General features: G+C 38.3%; 1 protein-coding gene across 2 annotated transcripts in view; it reads left to right on the top strand.

The window, feature by feature from the left end:
- The window catches only part of Col12a1 (collagen type XII alpha 1 chain), a 104,985-nt gene that overhangs the window by 9,615 nt on the left and 72,661 nt on the right, over positions 1-22,709 (top strand). For both annotated transcript variants that reach the window (XM_076917762.1, XM_034483621.3), the window contains exons 9-20: positions 440-712; positions 2,397-2,669; positions 3,133-3,405; positions 12,229-12,501; positions 14,965-15,231; positions 15,718-15,910; positions 16,880-17,001; positions 18,664-18,813; positions 18,896-19,015; positions 19,115-19,279; positions 20,018-20,164; positions 22,511-22,650. In XM_076917762.1, the coding sequence (XP_076773877.1) occupies positions 440-712; positions 2,397-2,669; positions 3,133-3,405; positions 12,229-12,501; positions 14,965-15,231; positions 15,718-15,910; positions 16,880-17,001; positions 18,664-18,813; positions 18,896-19,015; positions 19,115-19,279; positions 20,018-20,164; positions 22,511-22,650 (2,396 nt within the window). The remainder of the gene's footprint in view (positions 1-439; positions 713-2,396; positions 2,670-3,132; positions 3,406-12,228; positions 12,502-14,964; positions 15,232-15,717; positions 15,911-16,879; positions 17,002-18,663; positions 18,814-18,895; positions 19,016-19,114; positions 19,280-20,017; positions 20,165-22,510; positions 22,651-22,709) is intronic.

Here is a 22,709-nt window from a genome sequence, read left to right as displayed (position 1 = left end):
CCCAATTGAGGCCCCTTTCTGGTTACTATAATTATTAATTTGCCAGAAAATTCCTTAGTCTTACCCTGAAATATCTGTCTTCCTGTCACTAAGGGGTAATATTCAAATACCAGGATGAATGAGAAAATTGTTATGGTTCATTTAAAATCTACCACTATCTAAATATACACTTGTGGGGAAATGTTTATTTTATTAATGATTCGTCTTGAGAAGCTCAGCATTCATGTTCATTTTAATTTGTTACTTTCTTTATACACTATAATCACTGTTACGGATAGACAAGGAAAATGATCAGGATTTTATTTTGAGAAGGAAGCTGTTTGCTTTGCTTCTGAATGAATATCAACCATTTCAAGAGCACGGAGTCAAGAGGTCTATTTTTATAGACCTTTCATAGATTTAAAAATTTTAATTATTTCTCTCTCTTTTTTTTAAACAGCTTACGTGCCACCAAAGGATCTGAGGTTTACTCAGGTAACTGCTAACAGTTTCAAAGCTGAATGGTCTCCTGCTGGAGACAATGTCTTTTCATATCATGTCACGTACAAGGATGCTAACGGTGATGATGAGGTCACAGTGGTGGAGCCAGCCTCCAGCACCAGTGTTGTCCTCAACAACCTGAAACCAGAGACCCTGTACTTGGTGAATGTGACCGCAGAGTATGAGGATGGCTTCAGTATTCCTGTATCTGGGGAGGAGAGCACAGCAGAAGGTACAGGAGGGGTTCTCCCATGTTGTTTCAAAACTTTGCAGTTAGTTAGAGAGCAATGTTATAGCACGAACAAAGCACCTGCTTCTAGTACATGTTGTTAAAATGAAAAACAAAAACGCTTTCAGCCATTTCAGCCATCTTTAGGTGCACAGTTCAGTTGCATAGAGTATATTGACCTCATACAGCCATCATTATCATCATTCATGTGTACAATGAGCAGAGCCAGAACCCTGTAGTCCGAGCCGTTCTCCACTTCCCAGGTCCCCTGCTCATGGACTGCCATCCTATCTTCTGTTTCTTTGAATCTGATTATTTTAAGCCTGTATACAATGGGATCATGTGCTCTTACTAGGTGTCGTGGGCTATACTAAATGCTTCTTATGGATTGTCTTATTTAGGTACTTCAATAATCTAAGTAGTCATGTTTAACTGATGAACAATCTGTGGCACAAATTATATTATACCCATTAAACTTCAGGGCCAGGATTCACAGCCATTAGTCATTCTGCTTCATTTGTTTTGACTAATTTGGTCTTTTTATCTTGACATATCTAACAAATCATGGATAATGGTTGCCAAATACAACTTTCTTCTCTTTCTTTGGTCTTTCTCTTTCTTTGCTTTTTTGCTTCTTTCTTTCTTTCTCTCTCTCTTTCTTTCTTTCTTTCTTTCTTTCTTTCTTTCTTTCTTTCTTTCCATCCTTCCATCATTCCTTCCTTTTTTGTGGGGGTTTCAAGGTCTCCCAGTTTAGACCTGGCTGGCCTGGAACTGGCTGTGTATACCAAGCTGGCCTTTAGCCAACAGAGATCCACCCGCCTCAGCCTTCTCTGTGCTATGGTTAAGGTATACATATCACTCCCCAAATATTTGTTTATTGTTGGATTTATTTTAATTTTCTTTCTTTTGTATCTGGAGTGATCTATTGGTGTGTTGAATTTTTCTTTTTAAAAACTTGATTTATTTATTTTAGTTTTATGTGTTTGCAGTACCCCCAGAGGCTGGAAAAGGGTGTCTAATAACCTTAAAACTGGGAACAACAGCTGGTTGTGAGCTGCAGTGAGGGTGGTGGGAACCAACCAAGGTCCTCTGGAAGAGCAGCCCTACTTTCAACCACATAGCCACCTCTCCAGTTCCATGATATGTTGAAACTTTAAGTAAACTTCTAATTCTGCTTGTCACCTGCATGTAGCCACATTTCACTACAGTGTCACTCCAGTGAGCTAAGAATGAGTTCACCTTTGCTGAATGTCCATATGGACAGTCTTCCTTGAGCATGTTTTCCAAACATAAAGTCCAATTTGGGCTCTTACTTGAAAATTTCATCGAAGACCCTAAATTCGTGTTATCTACATTGCAATTCAACTTCAAGTTAGTGACATTCATTAAGTGTTTGTCATATACTTTTTCATATATATATATATATATATATATATATATATATATATAGTCTTTCCTCTATGTTAAATGCGAATACAAATAGAAATTACTTGCAGGATGTTTTTCAGGATGTATCAAGGTCTGGCTAAATGAATGTTGTAACTAGCATGCTTGTAAACAAAACTGGTCATGGAATTCAATTAGAAAAATCTTATAATTAATACTCAAAGACTAATTTTTGTACTCACATAAAATCAGCTAGCTTTTAATAGTGATGTATTTTTAATGATATATTTTAAAATTTTAGTAAAAGGAGTTCCACGAAACCTGAAGGTGACAGATGAGACTACAGACAGTTTTAAAATTACCTGGTCTCAAGCTCCAGGGAGAGTCTTAAGGTATCGAATTATATACAGACCAGTTTCTGGTGGAGAAAGCAAAGAAGTTACTACCTCAGCCAATCAGAGGAGGAAAACACTGGAGAACCTGACACCAGACACAAAATATGAAATATCTGTGATTGCTGAATATTCCTCGGGACCTGGCTCTCCACTGACAGGAAATGCAGCCACCGAAGAAGGTAGAGAAAATATGCCAATCCCTTGGAAACAAAGCACCTTGTTCCAGTTGTAGGAAAGCTTTAGGGAAACTGTTTTACGTGGAAGATTCTGAGGCCAGATTTTACACAAAAGAATTTCACCTGCTTTGAGACAGAATACCCATATGGAGCCCAGGCTATCCTCACACTTATGACTTTTCTATCTTCTTAGTGTGGGGATTGAAGGACTGTGGTACTATGTCTGGCTTCTATGGAAGATTTTATTTTGTGTAAACACAGAAAAGTTTGTTCACTGTTCACTATCAGGATCCTATTCAGCAATGCTTAAATTTTAGTTAGGCAGTGGTTTATACTGCCATAGAGTTATTACATAGGATGTAAATTTGATATGATACATATATGAAAAAATAGGCATTTTCAAGTCATTTTCTAAATAATGCCCTTTGACACAGTCTTTTTTTTTTTTTTTTTTTTTTAAATAAAGTTAGAGGGAATCCAAGAGAACTAAGAGTTTCTGATGCTACAACATCAACGCTGAAGTTGTCTTGGAGTGGGGCACCAGGAAAAGTGAAGCAGTATCTTGTTACATACACCCCAGCAGCAGGAGGTGAAACTCAGGAGGTCACTGTGAGAGGGGATACAACCACCACCGTGTTGAGGAAATTGAAGGAAGGGACACAGTACGATTTATCTGTGACAGCACTGTATGCATCTGGGGCTGGCGAGGCCCTTTCTGGAAAAGGATCAACACTTGAAGGTAATTAATGTCTCAAGTTCTGGTGAATATTAAGGCTGTGTGTGATTTTGCATGAAGAAGTTGCATGCATTTTAGAGAATGGAATCTGGACTATGCAGTCTTTTCTTCCTTAAATGGAACATGTATTGAAAATGAATGCTGCAAATCAGCCTGTTGTATTGTAATATAGTACAAGTAACTGGTATAAGGCCATGGGATACTGCAATGAATAAAGTGGGCAACATTCAAGTCACTGGATCTTGGGAAACGTGTAAACTTGAGGGGCCTTCAGAGGTCTCAAGGTCATGCATGTCTCTACTCTCCAGGTCCATATGAGGGCCACTCTCTGACTTTAGTTGTCTTTTTCATAAAACATTCACAATTGCGTGAGGAATATGAGACTACACCATAGGCTCTTAGTTTATATTATCTTATCATTATATTTTACATTGCTTATGTGAAATGATGATGAGAGAAAGTTAGTCTGAAACATATCATGAGTGCAAAGAGTTGGGCAAAGTACCCAACGTTAGTTGGGTCGAGGATCTTGGAGGAGGACTCCAGGTGCTGTAACCATCAGTGACAATGCCTGTGAAAAGATGTTTGAATTGTAAATAAAATTTTGGTAGAGAATTAAGAATAAATAAAAAAGATTAAATAATAATAATCAAGAGTTTAATCTCAATAGTCACCAGAATCCATTTTTAGCAGAGGTTTTAAATAAAATATCAAATCCCAGTATATAAAGTACTGGTAACCAGAAAAACATTGGCTATGCCCCTTATTTATGTGATCTTGAAATGACCCCCCCCTCCAGTCTCAGTTTGCTTCTATAGAGAGGGATGGTCCTCCTCTTTTCTTCCTTTTAGGGTTACCATGGACCTCCAATGGGAGAAAGCTGGGGAGACCCTTGAGGAACTGTAAAATACTACCTATAAACAACTTAGTGACTTTAGAGCTCACGCCTCCACAGTAAAGCTTCAGTAGTTCAAAGCTAACTGATTGGCTACATAAGAAGCTTGAAAATAAGAGGCAAACACGGAAATTATCATGGAAACAAACTCCAAGCAATAAAAGCATGTAGTCTTTGCGCCTGGAAGAACATCCAAAGCGCTTGAGAAGTGTGTGGCCCTCTGACCTTTTAATGTTTTCTTCTTGCAGGGGTTTCCAGCCTAGACTGACTGGATTTTAAAGTATAAACTTTGAAATTTTATTTAATTTTTTAACTAAATAGGTGTAGATTACATTTGTCAAGATTTCTTTCACATATGGAGATTCTTGGAAATAGTACTTTCCCTTGTGGCTGGACCTTTTAACCTCTGATACTCACCTACATCTTCTGAGTTTTACACTCCATCAGCACTTTCCTCATTAACTTTAGTTCTTATTGTTTGCTTGTTTTACACTTTCATGAATGGATGTCTGGCTCGCACACAGACTCTTTCTTTTCCTTGTTATCTCTGCTCACTCTCTCTTCTCCCCATAACCCTTTCATATTCAAGGCTGCTTGTTTTGTCTTGGGAATGACTGAGATTCACCAGGGTCATCTGTGTGACTCTAGGTTTGGAGCTATGTGTTTGGGCTTTGCGGATTAGCAGTGGCTTCACAGCTGAAGACAGTGGCTCCCCCTTTCCCAGAATCTGTCACTAGCTGTAAGTTCAGAGGCTCCCCCCTTCCCTGATTGATGTTGATGGGGCCAGTCTTGTGTGGGACTAGTGCAGGTTACTCTGGTTGATGTTTACAATAGTTGAATCCAGCCTAGGAAATGGTGTTTCATCACCCGTATTTCTTGTTTATTTTCTACCAAGAATAATGTCCTAGAAATCTCATATAGCATGAGCTTTTAAAACACCTTCTTTTTGGCCTGTAATTTTTTAATTTTTTATTTTTTTAGATCAAATGGGTAGTGTAGTTGTTTATAAGTTTATAACTTTATACAGGTGGCACAGGACAATTTCCAAATTATCTTCATGTGTGAGTGTTAGCACACACACATCTACATATATTTGACCAGAAGTTGTTTCTGAGGAAGATGCACAGTAAGTAAAATAAATTTAAAAAAGGCATAGTTTCTTATTTCTTGAGAAGAGAGAAGAAAGCAAAATAGTTTGTGAACTAACTTAGAAATATAGTGATTCTGAGGCTAAATTGTGTTGATCAAAGACTTCTATATTAGAGTCCTTGACCTGTCTTGAAGATTACAAAAGTGCTGTCCTCCTATTTTTATGAACATTATTCCATTGCATTATGCATGGTAAACTTGATGAGTCTGTGGAAGTGTAGCTGTGGCTAAATTAAAATAATAGATTTTTTTTTTGCCCCTGCTTATTCCATTTCATTTTATTATATCAACTCAGCCAAATTCACATACCATATACAGGAACAGGATATGATGGTGAAAGTGGGGAGTGGAAAGCCCTGAGTAGAGCCAGGCAAATGCTTCTGAAGGCTGCTGGTTTTCTAATCTGGTTTTCTCTTGGGAGAGGCGGTGGTAAGTGCAGTCCTTGAAGGAATGTGTCTTCCATCCAGGGCCTGGAGTCAACCAGCAAGACCTTCTGTAGGTTGAAAAATTTGCAGATTACCTCGTGGCTTTCAATTCAAAGAATGAAAGTTCTGCCTTTCCCTTTTTTTAGAATACTCTGTATGGTCTGTAACTTTCTCTAACCTGAATTTGTTTCCTAGTTCTTTTTCCTTTTGAAATGCAGCTGATGATCTGAAAATTCCCCTGTCTCTGGAAGAGAGATTTATTAGCGTTGGCACTAGGGGAAGTTCATGGTTGGCTTAGGACTGTCGTGTGATAGAATCACAAAGACAGAGTTTATTACTATTTCAGATCCAAGCTTCAGAGGAATCTGAGCAGAAGCCATTAAGTTTGATTTATATTGTCCCCAGCTCCCGTTGTTGTCACTGAAGTAGATAGGCTTAATGGAATTACTAAAAAAATACCGCTATGCATGCGAATGTACTTCAAGTCTGGATACAAACCTTCCTAGTCACTGTTGGGGCTAGAGAGGGTGGGGAACCTACTTTGACAAATCTAAATGAATAACGATTATCTTTGATTGGGAGATTCATCACAGATGAATGAAAACATCATTTTGAGAATACTACAGTTCTGTTTTTGAATTTTGAGTATTTTCTGGCTATGGAAACCATGCCTTTTCAGGATTTCCTTTGTTTCAGTTGCTGTAGCAACCTGCTAGTGCCTGACCCATGAATGACGTCCTACAGATCAAACCAAGTTGACTCAGCTGACATTTTGTTACAGTGAGGTTTTCAGCACAGTGTGGGTATTCTGCCTTCTGCACAGTAACGTGGGCTTCTCCAAGGTGGACTAAACAAGGCCTCTCTGTTTTCTTAGATTTACTGCTGTCTCATAATTAAAAAAAAAATCATATATTGTGCAGTATAAGCATTTGGACATTGCCAGGGAAATTTATCATGATCATGGAATGCAAATTTAGTTTCTTTTCTGTGGCTTAATTGCTCGCCAGAGGAATAAAGCTAAGTAAGACTTGGGGAGGCAATAAATAGGGAGGAGAGATGTCTACTCAGACAGTTCTGAAACTGAACTTCAATTTAGTTGTTAGGTATTTACAAACTGCTTCTGCCTGGAGTTGCTCACAGTGAACTTTGTCCTCTGGAGTGGTGGTTCTGGTCTCTTTCCACAGGAATGTTATCCAGGAGCAGGTCTTCTGCAGTCTGCTGCGGAAAGTTTTCAATTGGACTTCTATTTCTGAAAGTGCTATGTGACGTCCAGTGAAGGCTGGCTGGAGCAGCCTATAGATGAAACACAGCTTTGGTACTGGGTGATTCATCCTTCAGTTATCACCGTCGGCTAATTCATATTTTAATTATGTTTGAATTGGATGCTCATTTCCTCTTTGGAAGGCGAATGGAAAAGTGCTAAGGAAACATAGGAAAGTTACTTAAATGAGACATTAGTTCTTTGGCGTAGCATTCGGAAAAAATTGTATAATTCAACTCTTTGCGGATGTTCAGATCATGAGAAATACACCTGTCTGCTAACTTCCACAACATCGGCAATGACATGATGCAAGCAGACATCACACACACACACACACACACACACACACACACACACACTCATGCATGCACAAATAAACGCATGATTTATAGTCATAACAGAAATGAAGGACATCAAAATTGTTTTAAAGAATATTCTTAATTTGTTTTTCTAGGCAATTTCATACATGTACACAATGTATCTTGATTAATCTATCCCTAACTCTCTTCCCACTCACTGTGGACACCCACCTCCTACACAAAACACATGTCCTACACAGAACCTGCATGTCTTCATTAAAAAAAATATAACCTCCTGGAGTCCAGTTAGTGCTACTCAAATGCATATAGGAACTCTCGGACTCAGCATAGACAATCTGCTAATGCTTAGGAAACATGAATCTGCCTCCCCCAGTTGTCAATAACAATCAATGGTCCCTTAGCTAGAGGCGGGGCCTCATGGACCCTCCCCTTTCCATGTTGAAATATCAACTGGCTTGACTACATACATGCTGTGCAGACAGCCATAGCTGCTGCTGGTTCATGACTGCGATGGCTGCATCATGTCCAAAAGATGGTGTTGCACAGTCTTCCCTGTCTTCCCCTCTCGCATTCTCTCCGCCTCTCTTCTGCAGTGTTCACTAAACCTTGGATGTTAGTATGCTCTATTTAGGACCAACTACTTAAAAGCCACTTATTCTCAGCCCTTTGACTGAATACCAAAATTTCAAACTCGAGATCTAGGAAAGAAACACACTCCTATTCTTTATATTTACGATGACACCAGAAAGAATGGACAGGCACACTACCGAGATGGAATCAAAGGAAGAGAAGTGATAGCTCTAGGAAGATACATCGAAACAAATGCAGTAGGGTCTATTCTGGAGGTAAATGGAGTATAGGAAATGCAGGCACACAGGTCAGAGCAGGATAAGCGAGCACTGTAAGATTTAAGCATTATTGAGAGACATTCACTTAGAAAAAACTCTAGCAAGCCTCAGGACTATCATGCAAACGTTTGAGGAGCTCACAGAAGGGAGGGAGCAAATACTACAGCGCATGTGGGTCTCAACTCAACAAGATCATGATGAAAAAACGGAGCCTGTTGGGGTCTGCTCACTGCCCCTGCTACAGTGTCTGGAGAGCAGACTCTGACTTTCTACTTAACCCTTTCTCCTCTCTCTCCTCTTATGTATTTTAAAAGTGGACACCTGCCTCAAGCCTAGTCTACCAAACTATTTCTTGGTAGTTGCTGATAACTGGAACTTTTTTGAGGCAGGAAGTAGAAGTATATTAAATAAACAAAAGCCTGCCTAGATGACACTTTGACTAAACTCCATAAGAGTGTCACTGATTGTTCAAAAATAATCATGTTGAGAGCCATTTTTCTTCTGGGACAGGATAGGGTAGAGAGAAGGGAGGGAGATATCACAAACCACATTTTATGAGACAGAAAGCATGTGATGATAAGGTAAATCAAGTTCCTAGTTCTCCGAAGGTCAGTCTTGAAGGGACTTTGATTTTGATGTGCATGACACTATAACCATAAAATAGAGCAATCGCCACAGTCTCAGAGAGCCTCATCATGACCCACAATTTGACCAGTTCTGCTCATCACAAATTCCTCACTTCACGGAGCTGTTATTCTAGACAAAAGCTGGAGGGAAGGTTCATGGCCACTCTGGCCACACACATCTGAACAAACAGCTCCGTAGCAGCAGCAGAAAGAATCTAGGGAGGACTGAGAGGGGAAATAGAGAGTCAGGCGTGTGTGGAGGGAAGATATAAAAGAGTAAAGAGCCGTAGAGGAATCAGTCCCAGGACAGGTTTAAAAGGTTTTTAGGAACCGTTAGTATTTAGACACAGTCGCACTTTTGCCTCTCAAAGCATTTCTATGTACCTGATCCAGACGTTTTATTGCCAAGGCACTAGGAAGTGACATAGTTTACTGGTCACTCAGCTGGTTGCACACTTAACCTCAACACTAGCTGCATGACAGCCCATATCCTGCCCGTTTCACTACAGTTTCCTAAATAGTTTCTTCAATTTTTGGTGATCTGATGATTGACCAAACCAATATTTTATTGAAAATAAGAAACAAACAAAAAATGTTGTAGGTTGTAGGTCTGCAAAAACTTTCTCCTCATGGAATTACGTTTTCCTCAAAAATCCATGTGTTGCAAAGTACCTTGTATTTCATTAGATGACATGGCCTCCTACTTTGTAGACAAAGCAGCAGTCAGTATGCCTGACAACAGAACAAAAGTTAACATTAAGGAGTACTCTTATTATTCTGACTGATAGAAGAAACCAGTTTGAAACACTTGTTTTTTTCAGTCTTGGCTTCTGAATTGAGGTGTTTTCTCTTTGGGTCTGAACTCCATCTTTAGTGTGGAGTGTGTGTCTGCAGATGACGTTCACACACCTCACTCAGAAACCCTGACTTAAAGGCCTGTTCCTTGTGACTTGGAATCTTCTCTGAGGCCATTTCAGCCGTTGTTGGTGAGCTTTTAATGAGAACTCAAACACTTTTGAGTTGCTATTTCATTTGTATCTTAAAGAGTTTTTTTGCAAATTAATTTCATGTCATCAATGCACTTGAAAGAGCCTTTACTGTGATTTTGCTAACATTTTGTTCTAGCTTTACTGGTATTTTGAGTGTTAAAATAGTTGGTCAAGCCCATGGGAAGACATATCTAGTGATCTGGAATTTTTTTTTTTTTTTTTTTTTTTTTTTTTTTTTTTTTTTTTTTGCACAGAAACATCTCTGTGAATATATTTTTGCCGCAACCACAATTCCCTTCCTGTTATTTTTCTCATAGTGAAATCATTTGCTTGTGTTTGGGAGATTGACACCTGTTGTCATGGAAACAAACAATGCTACAAGTTCAGTGCTGTAGAAAGTGGGGGAGAAAAATAGACTAAAAAGCATAGCCCTTAGGGAAAGTAGAAGTTGGTGATTACTGTGGTGTTAATTTGGAAGAAAACTCCCATACTTTAAGCTATTTTTGTATGATTGGAGGATATCAATGATGCATTAACCAGCTTATTTGAACACAAAGATATTATCAAGTGAGTTTGTTTTCCAGTCGCCCTTCTGACTGCAGGCTAAAAGATTCAGAAGCAAAGGCACATGTGGAAAAATGATCTATAGTAAGCAAAGGAAAAGTGTATTCCAGACTTGAAACTTAACGGAGTTGTGGGAAATCAGTCACCAAAACAAGCAGAAAACAACGAACAACCAACCAAGCCAAGAAGCTAGTGATTTGAAGATGCACTTTCATATTCTGCAAGTAAAGAAAATATAGGGTTATTCCCACGCAAGCACCAAATACTCCTCCTATAAAGGGCTTTTTAGCTGAGGGGAAAAAAGTCATTATGTTCTTGAAAATAAGTGTTTTTGGGTTCAGTGAAAAATGCAGCTAATTTTCTTCTAGAGATGAGAAGTCTCGTCTGCTCTCAAAGTTATTTATAATGGAATATGAGCTTCCTGTTAGGGTCTGGTGTGCATTTTAGTTTCTCTATTTATCTTTCCCTCTAATGTCTACTGTGTATGTGCACCTCCTTGTACATGGTAGGTATTAGAGGGAAAGGTGGGGCTTATTGTTGCTGTTCGTCGCTATCTTTTCTTTTGGCTGGAGCTTCATTGTTTATAAGTAGTTCTAAAATGTTAATTTTCACTCTGAGTTGAGAAAATAAGAACTTTCAAAAAATGTAGTATGTACACTATTGTTTATATCAATGTAAAACAATTACTAGCATAATGTGTGCTGAGGAGGCCAATAGTTTTATATTTATGTCACAATGTGACATAAAGTCTACTGAAAGCAGCCAATATAAAGTGACCAGTCTATTTATATTACATTTAAAATATGGAAAGTAAGGGTTTTATTAGAAATCATCTGTGCCTATTATTAAGTTGAGGTTTCTATATTTTATTTAAGAGTATGTATAATGTATATATATGCAGACAGTTTTGATTAGATAGAATAAGTGGTGTACCCTATTTCAATGACTCATCACTTTTAAGTTTTCCAGAGTATTGCTGATTTTTAGTTTCACTGGAACTAAGCTATGTTGAAAGTTTGTATTTGTATTCTTTTGACTTGAATATGCAAGTAAAAGTCTCTTCAGAAAGTATTTGTGGGAGTTAAGGTTTGCAAGTATAGTATTAACTATAATTCATATAACAAAGTTGAGACTATTACAATTAGACAGAAGGGAAAAAAACTGGTAAGAAAAATATGGAGACCTTGGGAACAGTGGGCTATGTCCTAAAGCACACAGAAATGTGATAACATATTGACATTTAGACATATTTTTCTTTTTGGAAAGAATTTTAAAACATGTATTTCTTTGTTTGTTTGTTTGTTTGTTTTTGTTTTTTGGTTTTTCGAGACAGAGTTTCTCTGTGTAGTCCTGGCTGTCCTGGAACTCACTCTGTAGACCAGGCTAGCCTCAAACTCAGAAATCCGCCTGCCTCTGCCTCCCGAGTGCTGGGATGAAAGGCGCGCGCCACCACCGCCCGGCACCATGTATTTCTTCAAATTAGGATATCAGCCTTGACCCCGAGGACTCTGCAATGCAAACAGGCACAAGGGCAAGGCTGGTAGTTAGGAATCATGCACCATGGAGTTTTCTTCCATCAGTTTGACCCATTGATTAAAAACAGCCCCAAAGCTCAGAAAGAATGATTAGTTCTGCATAGGTTGACTTTGAATCTAATAAGTTAGGATGTCTACCAAGATGAATGAATACTTATTCAGTTGACATTAAAAAAAAAAAAAAAAAAAAAACTACTTTTAATCTCTATTCCAGAACGTGGTTCACCTCAAAATCTAGTTACCAAAGACATCACAGACACGTCAATAGGGGCCTATTGGACATCTGCTCCAGGAATGGTTCGGGGGTACAGGGTCTCATGGAAGTCGCTTTATGATGATATTGAGGCTGGAGAGAAAACTCTTCCTGGAGATGCAATTCACACTATGATAGAGAACCTGCAGCCAGAGACCAAATACAAAATTTCAGTTTTTGCAACTTACAGCAGTGGAGAAGGAGAACCCGTGACTGGAGATGCCACAACTGAATGTAGGTAACATCCCAGGTGTGTGGGGATGCATGCTGGTGCTACCTAATGACTTGTCTGCTCAGGTGACATGCAATTTAACCACTGAGGGTTTTTCTTCACTTGGTAATAAGCACTGAATATTAATGATGTTTAAGGAGTGTGGTTTAAGTTCAAATTAGGTTTGGATTTGAAAAATAATATCACATTTGAACAATTTTGAATTCTTTCCAGCCACATGTATTTTATTTTTATTTTTCGGTAAAAAAGATCAGCTAGCTAGGATGCCCAACTAGTGAAAATACAGCTCCCACATTGATGGGTAGAATTGAGGAACATTTCTGATTGTATAATCTTGGTCAAGTGCCTTCCCTTTTCTCCAAGAGTCAATTTCTTAATCTGTAGAATACAGATGATACATTTCTACTCTTATAGTGCCACAAAGATGAAAGGAAATGTCAGTAAAAAAAGCACCATGTACATTCTAGCCATGCCAAGGATGTCGGATAACGATGATAATTTGATCTCTCTGAGATTCAGTTGAAGCCCTATTTTAGTTTAGAAGCATTATTGTTTTGTTATTGAAGCAATAACACCTGCCACACACTCTATATGATATTACCCCAATTCTGAGGTTTGGTCTTCTGCCTTGGGGAGCCTTTCTGGCCAAATATGAACTTGAAGAGTCATTCTGTTTGTTTTGGGTGGAGCATTTCCTAGTTTGTGGTACTTTCTTCATCTGTAGCCCTGATTTATATTGGGTCGGAGACTCAAAGATCTGTATCTTTTCAGAGCATTCAATTTGTGGCATGCTCTCTACAGCAGTGCTGTCTGTGGGCTCCAGTATGTGTGGACTCCCACCATCTTGTCAGTTAAGGGAAACCACAGGGCTCCATCTGGATCCTACCTGCCTATGTTTGTGCACAGAAACACTCCAGTAACAAAATAGCCAGCCTGAGTCTGTTCTGAATGTCCCAGGGATCATTGGTGCTTTTGAGACAAGTGATGTTCATTGTCTAAAAACTATTTTAACAAAGTTTTTATTCTCCCCATTTAAAGGTGTTTCATTATGATTATTATCCTTATGGACATAAAAATTTATTTGAAAATCAAGAAAGACGGGTGACTTTGTTTCCTTCAGCTTTAGTGCCTTCTAAAAGTACATAGGAGTCTTTGAGTCTTAAGAATCTTGCATTGAACTAAATGATCTGGCTAGTAAATTCATGATAAGAAAGGGGATATAAGTTGTTTGACGATGTTTGTTGATCTACTTCTGACAGTTACTCATAATAATGAAATATTAGTAAAAGAGATAGTTTACTAATGATAGTAGCTATTCATTAGATATATATTAATCTACAGCACTTTCTAAAATACTTGATGTGAATGCCTTCATTTGCTAGCTGTTGAGATTTTTTTTTTATTAGATATTTTATTTACACTTCAGATGCCATCCCCTTTTCCCATTCCCCCCCTTAGAAAACCCCTATCCCATGCCCCCTTTTCCTTTTTGCATTTATACATTTTTTTAAAATAATGTTAATCATAAGCGTTATAAGTTTGGAATTGTTCAATCAGAGGTGTAACCCACTGACCAACCTAGATATAACATCTATCTTTGACTGGTGGAGATACATGAATATCTGCCTCCCTGTCTCCCCCCCTCTTTCTCTCTTTCATCACCTAGCTTCTCCTCTCCGTCTTCTCCTCCTCTTCTTACTCCTTTTCTTGCTCTCAGTACTCCTCCTACCTTAGCTCCTCCTACACATCACCCTTCCTGTTAAAATGAAACTTTTCTCTCAAAATACAATTAGAGCATAATTATGCCAATTTGTACCAGTGAGGTACAAGATAGTCCTAATACCCCGTCCATCCTTTTGTTGACTAACCAGCACCTCTGTCATCTATCCTAACTAAAACATTTAGTTCTGAACCTGGCTTTAGGATGAATGTCAGCTGACGACCATCCATGTTGAAATGTTTTTGTGTCAGAATTACTTATTTTGTGGTCATGTGTTAGACACATGGCAATGAGGTTACTGTCAATCAAACTAACTCTGGCCAGTCATTCACAGACTGCAGCTTCTGAAAAGGCCTGAATAAAATTTCTAATTCTGTAGTTTTGTTCTTTAGTATTCCTTGTAGCATTATTACTAGTGGAATTCTTTACAAATAAGACACAACAAAAAATTTAAAACCACATCTTTGGAGATTCAATTTTTTTCTTTCCAAAATCTCTAGGCTGCAGATAGGAAATCCCTGCAATATGAACTTTTATTTTTTAGTATTAACTGGATAAAGCAAAAGCATTCTACTGAGGCCATGCTGAGGTTAGGCTCACATGCCATCACGAAACCAAGACTGCAATGTTAAGCAAGACACCTGTGTCCACACTTAGATCCAGAGTTTCTTCTTACATGGAGAGGCAGACAAAAATGTTTTCTTTGAATGTGCTATACATTATTATCATTATTTTTATTTCACAGTATCTCAAGATTCCAAAACCTTAAAAGTGGATGAAGAAACAGAACACACGATGAGAATTACCTGGAAAGCAGCACCAGGAAAAGTCACCAACTACCGAGTTGTGTATCGCCCGCAAGGGGGTGGGAGACAGATGGTTGCTAAGGTGCCGCCCACGGTCACTTCAACAGTGCTAAAGAGACTTCAACCTCAGACCACATATGACATCACAGTTCTCCCAATGTATAAGACAGGAGAAGGAAAGCTTAGGCAAGGATCAGGAACAACAGGTATACACCAGTAACACTACTACTGATGCCTTAGTGATAAGAAAGTATACTCATTTCAAAAGATTTCGTATCTATTTAATTTTTAAACATTTTAAATTGAATCTGGGGTTGGGGGTTGTGTCTGAACATAGAGTATTTACCCAACAGAAATGAGTTCTTGGATTTAAGCTCTAGCACCATATATGCAAACATTTATATTTGTAATAAAGGAAATTATATGGATGGGATGTCTAATTAGAATATTATCTCTTTTGCAAATATAGTTCTTTTTGCTAATGTATCAATCCCACACTCACTTGAATTATGAGAATTGTGTTTGCTGCTCCTGCAGAACTCAATTTCTCAGAGCTTTTATTGACCATGACAGTTTGTGCTATTAGACTTGACCCTTCTTATATGTACATATTTTTTTGTGGGAGTTAAATACAAACCACCTAAGCCTATCTTATTGATAATATTGTTTCAAAAAAACTTTTATTTTTACAGCTTCTCGATTTAAATCGCCAAGAAACCTCAAAACTTCTGACCCAACAATGTCAAGCTTTAGAGTGACTTGGGAGCCTGCCCCTGGGGAAGTGAAAGGTTACAAAGTCACATTCCACCCTACAGGCGATGACAGAAGACTTGGGGAGTTGGTCCTTGGACCATATGATAACACAGTTGTCTTGGAGGAGCTTAGGTAGGAATGAACTGTATTTGTGCTAACGGCTGCATCATTTATGTAAATTAGGTTTTATACGAAGAGCTACCTCACATGTTTGCAGAATTAATTTTCAGAGGCAAAGAATTAAGCCTGACAAACAGCTTGTATTGCTGAGATAATTTTTATTACTAAGTGATCAGGGATGTCTTTAAAAAAAGAATACCTGGATCTTGACCTGTCTGTATCATATAGTTTCATTGCAATTGTAGTCATGTGAAAATGTGTGGCCAAGTGACTCATTCTGAGACATCACCCCCACCCCCAGGGTGGATGTCCCTGCAGTGAAGCATGCTGTAGCTCAAAGGCCAGAGTCTGTGCTTGTTGCCAGCTGGCAGAACAGCTTTGGGTTGATTAGAGGTCTAGTTTTAGACAGTGAGTTGGAAAACAAAGGAGTATGAATTTGAACAGCACTTTGCATTCATCCAGCAATACCAATGAGTTACTGTACTCTTGGAAACTTTGTTTGCTCAAGTATTCATTCAGTAATGTTGGAACCTGTATAATGCTTGCTGCTCATTATCACTCGAGTAGGTGGGATGACATTCAGAAGGTCACTGTTTGACATTGCCCAGTGCTGAGTGTCTCAGGTCATCGGGCAGACACAGAACATTTCAATCACGCTAAAGCCTGCATCTCAGAAGCAGCCTAGGCAAGGCAGTTCATTCTTCCTGACACTGAGTGGCATGGGGGAAACACTGCTTCTGACAAGTCCTGAGACAGTGCTGTAAATGCCCAGAGCTCCCTGGAATGTTGAGTGGCTGGTTTCCTGGGATTCCTCACCAGCAAGCTGGAATGTGATGGCAACTATCTTTCTTCTTTTACAATACCAAACATTTTACCTTCCTATGGGTGAAAGTTTGTTAGTGAAGATAAGTATCTTTAACAAGATGAAAACTGCTCCTTTGAGACCATGGTACACACCTACTCTGCATGTCACTATTTCAGGGCAGGCACCACCTATAGAGTCAATGTTTTTGGGATGTTTGATGGAGGAGAAAGTTTACCACTTGTTGGGCAAGAAATGACAACTCTTTCTGACACAACTGTGACACCATTTCTATCTTCTGGTAAGAAATTGAGTTATATTTCCATGGGAAAATAGTATTATGAAAGTATCGTGCATGTGAAGTGTGAAGCTATTAAACAATGACAACTATAACTTTCCCTACAATTTATTTAAATAACTGACAAACTCTTTTATGCTTGTAGAAACTGCTTCAAATATCCAGTTGAGCCTAATTTTTTGGCTTTTCTTTTTTTTTTTTTTTCAATTTTGCATTAATTAAATACTGGATTATTTAAAAATGAATTTTTATTAAGTGTAACTCTCTACTTTTTCTCTTTAGTGATATGATTTTCTTTGATTAAAATAGTTATATATTTTTTAACTTTGATGGCTTACTTGAATGGAGAAAGAAAGCTCTATACGTAATGAACTGGGCATGCATGACTTAGAAGCAGGATAGGAGCACAGCCCTTTTAGATTTTATTTATTTTTTGTCTTTTGACATAATTACAACTTTGATGGTGGCAAGCCAGAAGTTAATAGAATTAAAGGTGAGAGTAGGAGGTAGAGTTTACTTCTAAACTTAAAAAAAAAAAGCTCTTATTAAAACCAGTAGGTTTTAGCATAACCAGAGTAGGCTGTAAAGATATAGGTTCTACAACAGTACATGGCAGTTTCCATCTTGAGAAAAGTCATACACAAATGGCACTTTTGTAATTGGTAGTGTGATAAGCATTACTTAATTTTTGTTCATTTTAAAAGTGATGTAAATATGATCTGATAACATTGCAATAAATGGGAAAGTTGATAGTTGAGACACAAGCTTCTATAAAAGAGCATTTACAGTTAAAGGTGGATAAAGTATCAAATTTTGATATTTTGCATTGTTTCATTGTTTCTCTTATGATGATATTAACTGGCTTATATTTTTATTTTGTAGCTTGTCACTGAGGATATTGGGATTATTTTCTCTTCCCAAAGCACCTTAGCTTTGTATCTGTGTTTGTGTTTGTTGTCTCGACAGCTCTTGATTTGTGTATTTCTCTGCATCCTTTTCCAAATTGTCTTCCTTCTTTCTCAATTCTTTAAGTGTGCAAACTTTGCTGTCTGAATTTACCTAATTTTTATCTACAGTAGGTGAGAAAGTTTAACAGTTAACAATGAAATAGTATAACAGTGTTTAAAGTTTTCAAAACGTGTCTTTACTTCACAAAGGTCTGATTTTAAGAATCATGTGTCCAATCCTTCATAACACATAATGGTTACCTGGTAGCTTAATCATTTTGGCTCACTGGAATTACTTGTAGTTTAGACATTTAACCAGTGCATCTTATACTTATTTGCTAATCTCTTAAATAGTGAAGGAGAATGCAACAAATCTTATTCAAATTATTAATATTTATTGTTAGGTATGCATTCTCATTTATTATTTTCAGTATTGATTGGGTGAGCCTTTCAAACTGACCATCATGGTTTACCTAAACTCTCTAGGTTTTACAGTTGTGATCAGAAAATATAGTCACAGATGAAGAAAAAAATTTGCAACTGAAATAATATTTAGAGAAATTGATTCACATGAATATTATTTAAGGTTAATAAGTTATAGTTGTGTCTTTAAATTATTAGACTTAGCTACAGTATTGAATAGACAACTCGGGTGGCACAGGGGACAACTTGCCAACTATGTGCTTCTTACTGTCCTGTCTTGCTGTTGCCATGTCAGGGATGGAATGTCTCACCAGAGCTGAAGCAGACATTGTCTTGTTGGTGGATGGGTCATGGAGCATCGGCCGTGCAAATTTCAGAACTGTGCGAAGCTTCATTTCTCGTATTGTGGAAGTCTTTGAAATTGGTCCCAAGAGAGTACAAATTGGTAGGTGTTGTCAATACTGAAGACCTTTGATAATTTACTTGCTATCTTTTATACATCACAATGCCCATGCTGTTATTTTTAGCTCTCGCTCAGTACAGTGGAGACCCTAGAACAGAGTGGCAGTTAAATGCTCACAGAGACAAGAAGAGTTTATTACAGGCTGTGGCGAACTTACCATACAAAGGAGGAAACACCCTCACAGGTGAGTCAGGACGCTTTGGTGAGGTCTTGGCACATGCTTTTTGGTCAGGCAGGTAGCTGAGAGATGATGTGACTGGCTGTCTTTTAAAAATCCCACTAGGCATGGCTTTGAATTTCATTCGCCAACAGAGCTTCAAGACTCAAGCTGGCATGAGGCCTCGTGCTCGAAAAATTGGAGTTCTCATTACCGATGGAAAATCACAAGATGATGTGGAGGCTCCATCCAAGAAACTCAAGGATGAAGGCGTGGAGCTGTTTGCTATTGGTAAGCACTGGGGAAGGTAGTGATGCCCTGAGATGACAGGTACACCGAGGACATTTTCTGTATTTAAAAAATACTATTGGATTACTATGGTTACTCACACCAATGAATGGCAGAATTCTTGACCCTCCTAAACAAAAGTCTAGTGAGAGAGAAACTGAAATTAATTAACAAATTGGGAAAAACTAATACTAATTCCAGCTCTAGTTCTTTTGGAATGAACAAGACTTATCAATATCTGAGAGGAATCAGTGCTTAGAGAAATCAGAAGCTAAAACAAACAAACAAACAAACAAACCAAAAAAGACATTCAATCTTTGTCTTGATAGCATTAAAAAGTGGGCTTTATTTGTCTACAAAAAGTTCTGGAATTAGGGAAAGGTGCTACATATCTCTAGAGAAAACACAGCTCTGCTGTGTTTTTATGAGTTTAGTTCATGACAACAAAAGGATTTTTATATTAAAAAATACGACTAGGGAGGGAGAGATGGCTCAGCAGTTAAGAATGGTGCTGTTCTTGCAGAATACCTGAGTCCCATTCCCAGCACCTACATCAGGTGGCTCACAACCACCAGGGTATCCAGAGGTCTCTGTGGGTACTTGCACTCATGTGATTATAGGCCAATAAATATAGGCACAGTGATAGAGCACTGGTAAAAAGAAAAGTCCTGAAGTATTTGCTTCATTCTATTAATTTTTCCTAAAAGGTGCTTTCAATTTGCACTTAACTCTTTTTTCAAGGTATTAAGAATGCTGATGAAGTTGAGTTAAAGATGATTGCCACTGATCCAGATGACATTCACGCATACAATGTGGCAGATTTTGAGTCATTGTCCAAGATTGTGGATGACCTCACCATCAACTTGTGTAACAGTGTCAAGGGCCCTGGTAAGCTTGATCAGATGCTGGCATGTCTGGGTGGGGACCTCCTTCTGAAATGCTCGGTGGCATTTGAGGCTTCTGCCTCCTGGATACCAGGAGATCTCCTGAGTTGTAGTGACTAAATATAACAGTGCAATTTATAGTATCTGCATCTGGTACATGATAGTTGAAGGCTTTGTGAAAATTAATTATAAAATTTGGTTCTTGTTGCATGTGCAAATTTCTTTCTTTTTATATAAGAATATTGTAGTTAAAACTGCCCTCCATTAATTTATTTTGGTTCTGGGAAAGTTAGAATGAATTTAACCACATAGAAACAGTAGAAATGGTTCCAGATGTTTGCAGAACTATCATTACTGGTGCTGGATGTCTGCTTTGAGGAACTTCCTAGTTAAGGTCACTGCTTTAGTTCATTGTCAAATGATTTTTTGGGGACGGGGGTGGCACCAAACTAGGAAATGGTTTCTATCTTATTTACTGATTTATTTAGGCTACTTGGCTTAGTTGATGCAAACTAAAGTGGGAAAAGACAAAAAACAGAAAGAGAGTTGACAGACACTCCTGTTCTAGTACAGAACTGTTGGGGAGTGAAGTTCAGATAGCTACGACTTACAAGTTGTTGAGTTTGGCTTGCTCAGTAATGTGTGGTTGCTTTTTTTCAGCTTTCTAATGTATAGGACTGGGAAAGACATCTTATGTCTGCTTTCCTTTCGTTAGCTGCAGATTGTCAGATTTGATGTTCTGCACTGATAATTCCCAAATGTAAAGAGAAGCTTGTCTTAAAGTTTAGACCATATGAAATCACAAGAAGACATAGACCTAAAGAAGTTACCTAGTTAGGATCAGATGGTTAGAGGTGCTGTTGTGGGGCTTTAAATGATGTAACCATCATTTAAAAGGAAAGGGATTATGGTTTAGAAACAATTTTAGAACTGGGTTTGTAGTGACAGCGGAGGGCATAGAATGGTTAATATCTGTGCTAACCATAGGACAAGAAATTGGAAGCACCAATACTGAAGGGATTTGCAGAATTAATGATAGATCTGTGATCCTCAGAGTGTGAGGATATTTCTCTTAGACATGTGGATTGTGTAGAAGCTGTCTGTCATTAGCTTACAGTGGTTTCAGAGACACAGATGAACTTGGTGTGGCAGATATTTTTTTCAAGGTCTGTGTCCTTGGTTCACTTGCATGTTTCATGTTCCTTCTTGTACGTCTGTCTTCAAACTTTTGCAGATATTCTCTTTTGAATTTTGAACAATGGACTGACCTTTTCCCTGGAGAAACAGACCAGCTGGGCAGCCAGAACTTGTAGGTTTCTGGCCTTGGGTGAACTGAGAGAATTGTCTTTTTTTTTTTTTTTTTTTTTTTTTTTTCAATTGGGAGTGAACTTTGAGTGGGGATGAAAACCTCTCTCTCTCTCTCTCTCTCTCTCTCTCTCTCTCTCTCTCTCTCTCTCTCTCTCTCTCTCTCTCTAACCAACTATGTTATAGTTGCAATCATTGAAGTTTCCCAGGCCTTAAAACAACTTGACAATTTTGCAAGCTTGACTTTGACCCAATTGCTAAGAGCAGACATACTCACTCAATTTGGGCTTACAAAGAAACCCAAAGGAGTTTGTATGAAACTGATTTGTCATGTTCATGGACACATAGGAGCAACTACTCTCTATTTAAATCATTATTTGCAACATTTTTCTGTTTGTCTTAATGTATTTATCACATCTAAATTTTATTTTCTAGTTACTGTTACACATCAATTATTTCACTCATATCTTCCCACAGAAAGCATAACCACAGGCTATTTAAAATGTCTATAGCCATATTTAAACATATTAACATTTGCTTGTTTTCATTTTTTTAAACACATAAGAAATAAGTGCTCTAAAGAAACTCAACACAGAGAAGCCACAAGTTCTTCATAGAATACAACATGTGTAGACATGGTAACGGGGTGAGGACCTTGGTCTATCCTCAGACCATGGAAAAGTAGAATTTGGTCCCTTCTACTAATTATGTAGAAGGGGTTGAAAGAGGAGAAGGTGTCAGAGATGGCTCAGAGGTTTTGCGTCTAGGTGACATTTTAACTAGTGGTTTCGTAAAGAACAGGAGATCATGTTAAAAAAAGGACAAAGCACTCTAGTTCACCTCTCCTGAGACTGAAGGAATCTTTTGGCCATTTGTTCAGAAAGGCCAGTGGGCAATGGGCCTCTGTACAGATTCATTATCCACTGCCCACAATAAAGGGAGTCTGTGAAAACTTCTGCATACATCAGCATTGTTTCAAGCTAACTTCCTTCTCTACCACGTTGCTACCGAACTGCAAGTGAGTACCTTTTATTTTCACACACAGGTGACTTGGAAGCACCGACTAACTTAGTTATTTCTGAGAGAACTCATCGTTCTTTTAGAGTGAGCTGGACACCCCCTTCTGACAGTGTGGACAGATACAAGGTGGAATACTACCCTGTCTCTGGAGGGAAACGCCAGGAGGTAAGCAGGTGACACTTAAGTACTTCTTCCCTATGGTGAGACTGGGTCATTCTCATTAG

Source organism: Arvicanthis niloticus, chromosome 21, assembly GCF_011762505.2.
Source record: "Arvicanthis niloticus isolate mArvNil1 chromosome 21, mArvNil1.pat.X, whole genome shotgun sequence".
NCBI classification, from domain to species: Eukaryota; Metazoa; Chordata; class Mammalia; order Rodentia; family Muridae; genus Arvicanthis; species Arvicanthis niloticus.
This window is presented reverse-complemented; position numbering and strand designations above follow the sequence as displayed.